We start from the raw sequence: 13,375 nt of genomic DNA on the forward strand, positions 1-13,375 counted from the left end.
GAAGTCAGTTTTTCATGGGCAAATCTAAGTTTTCGCGGTGTTTTTAATTTTTCAACTTCATTTTTTAAATATTAATCAATTGAATGGAAGGCATTTTACGCTCTACAAAAACAAAAGGTCAAATGTCTAGAGAAGGAACCACACAAGGAGACCCTTTAGCAATGGCGATGTATGGGCAAGCTACTTTACCTTAAATTAAACTAGTCAACGATAACAGCTTAACTCGGAAATGGTATACAGACGATGGGAACGCAGTCGGAAATTTGAAAAGCCTGCGAACAGTTCCAGACAAATTATCAAACACGGAAAATATTTTGGATATCATGTAAAGGCATCGAAATACCAGCTCATAGTAAAAGATGAAAAATACAATGAGGCGATAAAAACATTCACAAATATCGAAATTGAAATCAAGAAAGGGACCAGAGTACTTGGTTCTGTCATAGGATCCGAGACTGAATGTAAAACTTTCTTAGAAACTCAGTTAGAAGAACATAACAAAATACTGAAAAAACTTGGCAAGATCGCGAAAACATCACCACAAAACGTATACTCATGTTACACCAAAAAGGTACAAGGAAAATTATCGTTTTTAGCTAGAACTACTCCCAATACCACAGAAAACATGCAGGCTTGCGAGAAAATACTGCAGGAAAATCTCATTCCAAATTTAATTGGTAAAGATAATATTAGCCACCAACTTCGCTTCTTTGCCACTGAAAATGGGTGATCTGAATATCAAGCTACCTTCTGACTATGAGCTTTTTTTAGAATGGTCATTCAAAACATCGTCAGTCTTAGACAAATACGACCCATTAACAGCTAAATCTGAGCAAGAAAAAATCTATACAAAAATTAAAACACTTAAAACTGAAAGAACAAACCAAAAGATAACTAACATTTTGAACAACTTACTGACAGTGAAAAATACGCATTTGAGCTAGCCTCCAAAAAAGGAGCCTCAAACAATAAACGCACTGCCTCTTAGCTGATATAATTTCAACCCAATTAAATCCGAATCCCAGATATGGGATAGAATTCGTCTCAGATATGGATGGGAACCAACCAACATTCCACTCACATGAGCATGTAGTCAATCTTTCGAACTTACCCACGCCCTTCACTGTGCGAAGGGTGGATGCACCCTAAGGAGGCTTGACAAAATGAGAGATACCGTTGCCAACCTCATGAGCGAGGTTTGCTATGATGTTGAACTTGAGCCGAAACTTCAGTCGTTGCAAGGCGAGAGCTTTGTCAAAAATTCAACCAAAACTGATAAAGACGGTCGACTAAATGTAAAAGCAAATGGATTATGGGGATCAACTATGGGGGTCAAAGTCTTCAACCTGCACGCAAAAACTTCACGAAGATAACTGAAAGACGCCTATAAGTACCACGAATTACTAAAAAAACTCAAAATACCAACAGAGTGCTGCAAGGCGAACAGAGCAGCTTCTGCCGGCTCAGTTTTGGCTGCACTTAAGGTACCGCACCAGCAACTACACGGACAATGTAGCGCATAGCTGAAAAACTTTATGAAAAAAGGCACGAAAGCTACTCAGAAACAATAAACTATGTAAGAACTAAGATAAGCTTCGCGCTGCTCAGGAGCGCTATCCTTTGTATACGGGGGTGCAGATCACTGCGTAAGACCCCATTCATAGAAAGTTCAATTAGTGCTGTTATAGAGGAGGGACGGCTGAAGTAAATACCTTTAATGACAACGTATTGAATGCTGACAGGTCTTAAATCCTGCAAAATTTTTTATTGATGTATTTATATAATGCTGGTATGGGCCCTATCCAGCTTGTGCACGACCGTACCTAAACGGAAGGGCCTCTTTTATAATTTACCTTTTTTTTTTAAAAAAAAGGTCTTATGGTGCGAAAAAAACTTCAATGAAACTTTGTTTAAAAGTTTATTTTAGTTTTTGGATTTCTCAGCTTATTAAATGGCATACCTTATAATGCAGTTTTCTCCTAGTCGTTTAGTTTGATTAAAAACGCTTCAAGCGTAAAAGAAACGAAACTTGGTGAGCTCTAAAAGTCAGTAATTTTCTTTTTTCCTTGCGTTCATTGACACTTTTCCGACTCTGTCGGCTATGCTTTCATTGTCATAATTTTTTCGGAACAATTAAATTAATTTTTTTGACAAGTGGTGCTAAGATACGCTTCGTCTGTCTTTAAATACATTTTAACCACTTCTGTCATTTTATCTGAAAGAAGTTGTCATAATCCGTTTGCATGCTTTTTTAAAAGCTCCTGAAGAGTTTTATTTGTTTCATATTGAGGTGCTTTTCTGATTGCACCCATATTTACTGATTGTACTTTAAATAAACTGTCATTTGCCCCTATAAGAACTTAAATCATTAATCAATATAAATGAAACAGAAGGTGCTGTTGTTTATAATAGCTCGTGGCTTGCTTTGTTTTTTAAGAAAACATGGCCAAATTTGATTTGTTCTCCAGGTCTGTCCGGGAAGAGTCAGGTGTTGTTCCTACTGGTGTTCGTCACCAGGTACTTGGATTTGTTCACAACCTTCATCTCGGCCTACAATACGTGCATGAAGGTGTTCTACATATTCGCCAGTGCGGCTACGGTGTATTTGATCTACTTCAAGTTCAAGGCCACCTATGACTCCAATCATGACACCTTCCGACCGGAGTTCCTCGTCGTTCCCGTCGCCGGTCTGGCCGTTCTCGTTAATCATGACTTCTCTCTCCTTGAGGTAAGCCTTTTTTATTAATCGATAAGCCTATATCTTGACATTTTTTGAGATGTATGTATACAAATGAAATATATTCTTCGGTTTTTCAGGGGTGGGTTAGATGAAGGTTCAGTTCGTGAGGTTAAGGGTTTGATTTGGACACGCGCTATATTTGCAAGCACCATTATTCACCCGCTGAGACTTATTTTGAGACTTATTGAGACTTATTTTTGGCACTATGAAAAATTGTTAAATATCAATCAAGTCACATGTGAAAAGCCGTGAATATTAGGGAAGATAGTTTGTGGTACCTGATTTTGCTTTGCGTGAAACAAAAATTACAACCGCAGTCGTAGTGCATTTGACAGGAATCTTTTATTATCGGTGTACAATTTGTGCAATCTCTTACTATCGGTGTTGTTTTTGAAGTTATTATATGATTGTTTCAGATCCTGTGGACTTTCTCGATTTACCTGGAGTCGGTGGCCATTCTCCCCCAGCTGTTCATGATCAGCAAGACGGGCGAGGCAGAGTCCATCACTTCCCACTACCTGTTCGCCCTGGGTATGTACCGGGCACTGTACATCTTCAACTGGGTGTACCGGTACTACAACGAGGGCTTCTTCGACCTCATCGCCATCGTAGCCGGATGTGTCCAGACTGTTCTCTACTGCGATTTCTTCTACCTTTACATCACCAAAGGTTAGCCAATGTCACTGCTCTATCCATCACTAGATAAACACTAGATTGAAAAATAGACCCCAGTTGCTAACACTAATTGACAAATGCGGAGATCAAACCGTCTGAGTGAATTTTTTTTACTGGGTACGCCAAATAGAGTGCTAGTACTGAGTTCGGCTGAGCGTCTGAGACTTATTTCAACTCAATATTAATTTGGTTGCAAGTTTTTTGTTTTTAAATATGTTGAGTGCCCCTTTTTGTGCTCTGTCGACTTTTTTCTCTCACTGAGAATAGCAACAACTTAGTTAATAGTAATTGAATTCAAGTAATCGCACACATTCAAAAAAGCATATAACTGGGCCAGAATATAGTTCATCAGTTCAAAAAATCAAATGGGTCTGCGATCAGCTTAACGCGATTGCCTCTGCAATTCTTCTGTCACTATCAATATTATTACACAACTAAGCATAGTGTGATGATACTATAAGGCTACCTTTTTTCAACCTAAGTCGCAAATATTAGTGCTACTTTTGGTGGCACTTTTACTGAGGAGGTTGAGTTGGCTGTTCAATAGCATGGTTTGAAATTTGATTACTAATAATTCAACACAGTTGATGCATTTTTGAGAGTCGATGAACGTAATTCAGACTCTTATATAGGTCGTGATTTTTTTTTCAGGAAAAGTTTGAGTTTTGATTTTTTTCTTTTCAAGTTCAGTTTATTTCTTTTGTTAGAAGGAAGGCAAACTCCACTATCGAACAGCAAAAGTTTAAAATTCACGACAAACGTGAATGACTCTGATTTCAAAAATGGATTTAAACTATCAGATTTCCCAGTGAAAAAATTTTGCCAATTGATTCTGAGTTTTCAAATTGAATTACTTTTATCAAGCAGTGTTAAATTGTTCTAGAAAATAAAGGAACTTAAAAGCCATCTATTTTTTTCTTCGTAAATTGAATGTTTAACAAATTTTTACTAATAAAAAATAGTATTTTTTATGGTTACTTGAATACCTTGATTTTTTCCATTTATCTTTTGGCTATGTTGAGTTCATCAAATATCAAAGGAAGATATTTATTTATTTAAAAGAACAATCATGTAAGCTCCTTTTTAGAACTTTGGTTTTGTACTCCATTTTATTGCAATGAAATTTAGTGTGTTCGCTTTTAGTTTATTACATTCCAAATATTACATGCAAAAATTTTGTTTGTGCACTTTGAAGCTACCTTTGTTGCTCAATTTAAGCTTTTATATTCGTCAGTAGGGCAATCAAAGAAAAAACTTGAAAATCCGAGGACTGAGGTTCAATAACCGTAGAGGTCATTGTTTATCATTACCGTTTTTGACTTTTTTAAAGATGCTTCTTGGCGTTTTTTTAGCTTGTGTTTGCGATGTGCAGCTTCGCCTCTGTGTCACTCCTTAGGTTCTGCCTGTAAACTGAAATTGTAATTGCTTGATGACTTGCGATACCGCTGCTGTCTACGTTAGCTTAACTAACTTGCTCTCTCTCCGGAGACTCAACTAACTTCTTATGACTTGTTTCACTCGGGAGAATCGACTGTTCTTTCAAGTCACTGAATCAGTCTCCCTTACTGTTGAGAACCATTTGCTGGCTCGCTCTCTTAGCGTAATTTTTCTATTGTTTTAAGAAGCATTTATTACTAATTTATTGTTGCGATTGTGATGAGCAAGCATCCCACGTTGACGAAAATGCTAATCACTAAATTCAACCCCTAGGAACGTTGCCATACAACTACAAACACTATGAAAGTTCTATGAAATATGGGAATCAATTCCGAACAGAAAGTATAATTCCCATATTTAATAGAACTTTCATTTTTTCTGTTCGGAATTTTCTTTCGATGAATATTGAGTTAGTTTCCAAACAGTAAGACTGGATAGTAACTACCCATAGCTCACAACATGTTATTTCTCACAGGTTAACGATTTTTTGATGCAAAATATATCATGATTTAGATTTGGTGAAAAGTTGGGTGTCAATGAACGAATTCAGCTTATCATATTTTAGTCATCAGATACTTTAATCCTCAGTGGATGAACGGGCTCTTTTCCCCACGTCCTACATTTGAATTTCAATTTTGAAAAAAAGTTTTAAGTTGTCAAAACGTAATGAGTTTTTGCATTATGAACAAACCTACTATTGTGAACATTTGTTCTGCATGCCTTTCATCCTAACATCACGCATTCAGCCAAAGTAATACGTAAGATCTGTGAGAAAATGAAACAAGACTGCTCGTATCAGGGCGAAGCCCTGAATGTTCCGACTGCCTTTAAGGTTTATGGAGCAGCAGTAAAAACATAAAAAAACTTCAATGAAATAAAATAAAACGAAATTTTTTTTTTCTAAAATTTGAAATTTTTTTATAAAAATCATCCCCCCACACGCCATATAAAGTACAAAAGAATAGATTTCGCTCCTAGTAACAAATCAATTATGGCAAGTAAGCTTCGTTCAACCAATTTGGAACGATTTATAAGACGTATTAAATCTCGGCTTACGCGTTAATAGCGCGAATTATATCGCGCATTAATTGTCCCAAATTGGTCAAAATGGTAATCTTTAAACCCTCATAACTTTACGAAAAATGATCACAGGTGAAATATCTTTTCAAATTTAAGCTCAGGACACTAATACCTTTTGAATGATATAAAACAATTCCGTCAAAAATGGCTAGTTAAAAAGTCGAAATTTGTCTGAAGAAAAAAAAACCCACCCCGAGCACAAATATTCCGTTACTTTCGTATGACTCTGATTGACTCTGACTTCAAACGTGAATGACTCTGATTTCAAAAATGGATTTAAACTATCAGATTTCCCAGTGAAAAAATTTTGCCAATTGATTCTGAGTTTTCAAATTGAATTACTTTTATCAAGCAGTGTTAAATTGTTCTAGAAAATAAAGGAACTTAAAAGCCATCTATTTTTTTCTTCGTAAATTGAATTTTTAACAAATTTTTACTAATAAAAAATAGTATTTTTTTATGGTTACTTGAATACCTTGATTTTTTCCATTTATCTTTTGGCTATGTTGAGTTCATCAAATATCAAAGGAAGATATTTATTTATTTAAAAGAACAATCATGTAAGCTCCTTTTTAGAACTTTGGTTTTGTACTCCATTTTATTGCAATGAAATTTAGTGTGTTCGCTTTTAGTTTATTACATTCCAAAATATTACATGCAAAAATTTTGTTTGTGCACTTTGAAGCTACCTTTGTTGCTCAATTTAAGCTTTTATATTCGTCAGTAGGGCAATCAAAGAAAAAACTTGAAAATCCGAGGACTGAGGTTCAATAACCGTAGAGGTCATTGTTTATCATTACCGTTTTTGACTTTTTTAAAGATGCTTCTTGGCGTTTTTTTAGCTTGTGTTTGCGATGTGCAGCTTCGCCTCTGTGTCACTCCTTAGGTTCTGCCTGTAAACTGATATTGTAATTGCTTGATGACTTGCGATACCGCTGCTGTCTACGTTAGCTTAACTAACTTGCTCTCTCTCCGGAGACTCAACTAACTTCTTATGACTTGTTTCACTCGGGAGAATCGACTGTTCTTTCAAGTCACTGAATCAGTCTCCCTTACTGTTGAGAACCATTTGCTGGCTCGCTCTCTTAGCGTAATTTTTCTATTGTTTTAAGAAGCATTTATTACTAATTTATTGTTGCGATTGTGATGAGCAAGCATCCCACGTTGACGAAAATGCTAATCACTAAATTCAACCCCTAGGAACGTTGCCATACAACTACAAACACTATGAAAGTTCTATGAAATATGGGAATCAATTCCGAACAGAAAGTATAATTCCCATATTTAATAGAACTTTCATTTTTTCTGTTCGGAATTTTCTTTCGATGAATATTGAGTTAGTTTCCAAACAGTAAGACTGGATAGTAACTACCCATAGCTCACAACATGTTATTTCTCACAGGTTAACGATTTTTTGATGCAAAATATATCATGATTTAGATTTGGTGAAAAGTTGGGTGTCAATGAACGAATTCAGCTTATCATATTTTAGTCATCAGATACTTTAATCCTCAGTGGATGAACGGGCTCTTTTCCCCACGTCCTACATTTGAATTTCAATTTTGAAAAAAAGTTTTACGTTGTCAAAACGTAATGAGTTTTTGCATTATGAACAAACCTACTATTGTGAACATTTGTTCTGCATGCCTTTCATCCTAACATCACGCATTCAGCCAAAGTAATACGTAAGATCTGTGAGAAAATGAAACAAGACTGCTCGTATCAGGGCGAAGCCCTGAATGTTCCGACTGCCTTTAAGGTTTATGGAGCAGCAGTAAAAACATTAAAAAAATTCAATGAAATAAAATAAAACGAAATTTTTTTTTTTCTAAAATTTGAAATTTTTTTATAAAAATCATCCCCCCACACGCCATATAAAGTACAAAAGAATAGATTTCGCTCCTAGTAACAAATCAATTATGGCAAGTAAGCTTCGTTCAACCAATTTGGAACGATTTATAAGACGTATTAAATCTCGGCTTACGCGTTAATAGCGCGAATTATATCGCGCATTAATTGTCCCAAATTGGTCAAAATGGTAATCTTTAAACCCTCATAACTTTACGAAAAATGATCACAGGTGAAATATCTTTTCAAATTTAAGCTCAGGACACTAATACCTTTTGAATGATATAAAACAATTCCGTCAAAAATGGCTAGTTAAAAAGTCGAAATTTGTCTGAAGAAAAAAAAACCCACCCCGAGCACAAATATTCCGTTACTTTCGTATCGAAAGTCGGAACAATAATATTGAAGTAATGGGGTGAACTGGAAAAGAGCCGATGAACGTAGTGAAGACTTTAAAAAAATCTTTAAGTTTCTGCACTCTTAAATTTGATTTTCGTGGATTTTATTTTGATTTCTTTAGAAGTTCAGTTCATTTCCTGTGTTAAAAAAGAGGTAAACTATACTATCAAACAGCAAAATTGAAAAGATCACAAAAAATGTGGCCACATTTCGGTTTCAAAAGTGAATTTTAATGTTCAGATTTCCCAGCTGAAAGCACCAATTGTTAGTTTTTCTTGAAATGCAAAGAGCTTTAAAGGCACTTTTTTCGTTTTTTTTTATAAATAGCAAATAGTATTTTTTTATGTTTACTTACTAAGTGACTGTTGCAGGCAGTGTCGTTTGATCCTAATCAACTAATTCGGCCTACGCGTGAACTGTAATTGCCATAACACATTGGGATTTGATTAACTTCTAAGTAAAAATTCATCTCGATTGTTGTGATAAACACAGTTCAGAGACTGCCTGGGTATAACCTACCCCTATAATTGCCATTCCTATCCGTCAAAAGGTTCCATAAAAATAGCTGTTGTTGCGAAAAAAGTTTTCTCCCCAATGTTTTTGAGTATTCTGGGCGAGCCTTTGCGTACGGGCGCCTAATATTAAAAGCCAGCGTGTAACACTGTCCCTAACGATTTCAAAAGCGCAAAGTGCTTTTTCTTCGCAAAGATTATTCTATCCGACTTTAGGCAGACGTAGAAAAGCGTTGAATAGCAGGCGATGAACCTGCTTGGTTTCAACAAGGTGTCGTTGCTATCCACGCAAACCTTATGTTTTTGCAGGAGCTTTGTCAGCTATGGGCCCGTAAGTCTTTGAGGCCAATATAAACTGCATTTGATGCAAAGCAATTTTTTGGTTAAAAATTTTCAAAAAGTGTGCAAAAACGTCATTTTGGACTGATGTCTCAAATATTTGTCTGTGGCGCAGTTTTTTAAAGCAAAAGAAGGTTTTAGGGGTGTTCTAAAAATCAAATTAGTTGGCCAGAAGATATTTTCCCGAAAAAACTATCTCACTCCTAGGAAAAAATTTTGCGCACACCACTGTTGGCACTATGTGGAAAATTGAGTAAGCGCCAATTAAATCATGCACAAATAATTTGTTTCAGTTCTAAAAGGCAAGACATTGACACTACCAGCTTAATAAATTCAACCCGCTGTTTTACATCACTTGATCGGAAGTTCAACGGAATGAAACGGAACATCAAACATTAAGAGGAGCTGATATGGGTTTTCAAAGAAGAAAAACTGCAGAACTCTAACTCCAACTGTACTTGCTGTAATATGTAGATAATGATAACTGTTGTCGTACTCTCTTAATTCATCTAACATCATTCATATCAAGTGCGAATTCTTTATGTGAATTTCTGTGAACTTACTTTCTTTCATTCGATCAGCAATTTTGAAAATACTCGAATAGTTTTAAACAAGGAAACATTTTTAAATGGCACCATGTGAAGTTCATCTATCCTGATAGTAGAGATGAAATGGAACAAGAACATCTTTACAAAAATGCTGACGTTGACTATGAAAGCTAACCGGAGCTTAATTCAACTGTGCATCACCATCGGTAATGTGGCTTGTACATGAAATGATTTGGATGTACTTTGTTTGCTGTGGTTCAACTAAAAATAAAATTTGCTCAGTAAAAAGCGATATGATGTGATGAAAAATTATGGAACTTGAATTGTCATGTTTACTCATGACAAGCGTTTGCATTTGTACCGCAGAAATAAAACTTGCTAGCCTCGTAATTCATGCTCATTTAGGTTCAAAAATGACGTTTTCGATCAGTAATATAAAAATATTTAATTATAATCTGCTTGATTTATAGCAGGGCTTAATGGAAGGAATTGAATCGATTATTCGGGAAAATATGTTTTCATTTGTATATTTCTTGTAAAATATGGGTGCTCTTTCATTATTTAAATTAAATATAAATCCAATTCCGAAGTTTATTAATGCCTTAATTTTTTTGACCGCTCGTTATTTTGCTTTTACCCGTAAGAAAATTGGAAAGACCAAAGAGGTGAAGTTTTTAACGCGCCGAATATTTGCTGCTAATTGAATGTTAATTAAGTAATTAATTACATGGACTCGTCTCGTGAATGATGAAATGAGAAGCTTGCATTTTTCTTCACTATAAGTCTTTAAACTGACTCATAGATATTGTTGTTGTTGTGTCTAAAGCAGTGGTTGCGGTTACCTACCCATTTTGTGTTTGACTCAGTCGATATATGATGTTTCTTATGCTATATTATTGGTATAAATTCAGTATTAAACTCATTGCTTTTTAAATATCACATGGCTCTTTTTGCTAGCAGTTAAGATTTAATTATTTAAAATGCAGACATGGCTGTAAAAAGTGGCAGCAAATAAAAAATACATCACGGAGGGCAACTAGCAGACACGTCCTTATTATTTCGCGAACCATCTTTGTTTCAGTTTTACTGAAGCTAGTGAAAATATTCTGCTTGAAGTATGTTTAAACGGAAGTCCTACATGCGAAGTCTCTGAAATCCTTCAAATCTTGGCTTAATTAATTCCAGGGGCGAAGCTGGGATTTTCTCGAGGGGTAGTGGCGGATTTTCAAAAAAATTTCGAACATTTTGACTTCGGTTTTTTAGGTCGACCAAAGAAGCAATTTTGGGCCATTTTTTCTGCGCCGCAGGCAAAATTTTGAAAAAACGGGTGTTTTTTGGGCTTTTTTGGAAAATTTGACCAATAAATTGCGTTTTTTCGGCGCGCGCTCCCCCTTCAAATTAAGTATATATCGCCAAAAATGAATATATCTCAAAATATTGCAAAGGTGGACCCTTTGGGTTAGCAGGGGGTCGAATCCCTGACGGAAAAACGTTCGAACCTTCCCCCCCCCCCTTAATCCGGCTCAGTGATAATAAGCCCGTCGCGTTGAGTCATATGCAATTTACTACAGTCGCAATTCATTGTTTCAGTCGCAAACTTCCTGAAAAGGAATCGATTTTTATCTCTTTAACAAATATTGAAAAGGAAATATGTTAGAAACAGATGGATAAAGATTTGAGATATTTGAAACAATCTTGCAACAATTGGTTTTCAGTTTTTGAGCTCAATTTCTTTAGCGAGTAGTTTAATATCTTGCGTTTTTCCGCTTTATTAGTTCGCCTCCTAAATTTTTTAGACGTTGTTCAAGAACTACCAGGAGGTTTAGTCAGTTTTAAGACAAGTAATTTTTAAACTCGGTGCGACATCGGAATCTCAAAATTAACTAACTCAAAGCGTAATTTCCAGTTGGCCGTCACAAAATTCATCATCTTATTTTTGTAGTTCCGGCAATTTAAAGTTCCTGTTTGCCATTTTACGTACTCCTTTGGAATGCAGCTTTGCTTTCGTTTAACTACCTGAAACTACATGCTGATTAGTTAGGATGATTCTAGACGCTAATTGTTCGTTTCCTGTAGTCGGCTTTTTCTTTGAATTATAGCGAAGCGAAGTGTATTTTTACGAGCTCTCTTTTTTCCAACCTAAGTCGCAAATGGTATATTTCCATTTCATAATATTTAAGCGTATTTTAATAGCATGTTAAATTCAGACTTGTTAACGGGCCGCCATAATTGAGGCCCGGCCCGGTCCGGCCCGATATAATTAAAGTCGACCCCATTAGCGGCCCGATAAACAGGGAATTTATTAAATATTGGCCCGTTGGGGCCCGTTGCTGCTTTTTTGGTAAAAAACGAATTTGTTTCAAAACAATTTTAATTAATTGTTTTACTTATTCATGAAGACCTTTTTTAAAAGCCATGGCTTTTTGGCATGAATGAAAACGACAGAGTCTTCTTCCCCAAATGCAAAGATTTCGTGCTTCGTGTCACGTCGAAATTGTTTCTGCAGTGAATCGGCAGTGAACGTAGTAGTCATGTTGTTTAGCACACTGCAAGCTCTACAGTGCGCACTGAAACATAAAATTGGTTAGTCAATAAAAGTAAGACCCGTTGGGGCCCGTTGACACAAGTGAAAACCTCGGCCCGGCCCGGCCCGGCCCGGCCCGGCCCGTTGAGGCCCACGGGCAGCCCGGCCCGTTGACAAGTATGGTTCAATTTACACCACGTTCTAAGGCATTCGAAAGTTTCAGTGGGTGGATTTTTGATTTATTTGATTTTCCATTTGTTCATTTTCTCAAATAATAAAGGTAAAAATCTGAGATCAACTCTTCAGCTAAAGAACAAAACATTGGGATCTCTCCTTCTAAAGCGGCTCTTCCCTAAACTCGGCAGAAAAAAGTTAAGGCCTCAAACAAGTCCATTTTTTGACATTTTGGTTAATTCTTAAATTTTTCCGACGTTTCTCAAAAACTACCTTGCCAAATCGGAGAATAAAAATTCAACCGAAGCAAAAAAACATAGTATGCAAGTTTTCCCTGCGCAAGCGGCTATGCGCTGTGTTTTGAAAAAAATGGCCCTAGAAAATGTACAGTTTTTGAAACTTTGTCCGTTTTTTGGAAACTTCTTTTTTTCTTCAAAAACTACCCTGTTAATTCTGAGTTTGATATTTTAATCAAATAAGCTTCGTGCTTAGATTTTTTGTATGTAATCTGTTTTGCCTTATTTTTTTTGTAGAAAGGCCGATATAGACACCGGAAAAATGTTTTTTTTTTAAGTTGTTACTGTTTTTTTTAAAGAAATTTCAGCACTGTTCTTGAAAGCTACTAGCTAAAGCCAATATTAAGGATTCAATCTAAAAATTAGGGTGCGGAAATCTTCCCTGCATACGAAACTATTCCCATGCTTTAGAAGAGAAAGTTTTGTGAATTTAGGAAAAGCCAACTTTTTCAATTTTTGATCGTTGTTTTTGGAATCTTTTTCAATTTTTTTCCGAAATTTACCCAGCCAAATCTGAGATAAAGAATTCAGTTGAAAAATCGTATAGTAGTTTTTTTTCTGTAATTATGCAGCTAATCCACTACAGTGCTGATTTAAATTAACCGGACAAAACGCGTTTAACCTGAAATTTAAAACGCCTTTTTTTCTCAAATTGGATTGAGCTTAGTCGAAAACTTATGAGGACAAAACTTGCTTAAAATTTTAGCAGAATTAATATGGTGTAATTGTTTTGCGAAATTCGGGCCCTAAATTTTACCCCAAAAATGGGTCATTTTAGCTTTTCTGAGTTATTCAAAAACTAC

General features: G+C 35.8%; 1 protein-coding gene across 1 annotated transcript in view; it reads left to right on the forward strand.

The window, feature by feature from the left end:
• The window catches only part of LOC134839903 (ER lumen protein-retaining receptor 2-like), a 57,004-nt gene extending 46,504 nt beyond the window's left edge, over window positions 1-10,500 (forward strand). Inside the window, exons 3-5 of the mRNA XM_063855531.1 lie at window positions 2,469-2,728; window positions 3,157-3,409; window positions 9,324-10,500. Coding sequence (XP_063711601.1) covers window positions 2,469-2,728; window positions 3,157-3,409; window positions 9,324-9,358 — 548 coding nt within the window. The 3' untranslated portion in view covers window positions 9,359-10,500. The remainder of the gene's footprint in view (window positions 1-2,468; window positions 2,729-3,156; window positions 3,410-9,323) is intronic.
• The last annotated feature ends 2,875 nt before the right edge of the window (window positions 10,501-13,375 follow it).

The sequence above is a fragment of the Symsagittifera roscoffensis genome, chromosome 2 (assembly GCF_963678635.1).
Source record: "Symsagittifera roscoffensis chromosome 2, txSymRosc1.1, whole genome shotgun sequence".
NCBI classification, from domain to species: Eukaryota; Metazoa; Xenacoelomorpha; order Acoela; family Convolutidae; genus Symsagittifera; species Symsagittifera roscoffensis.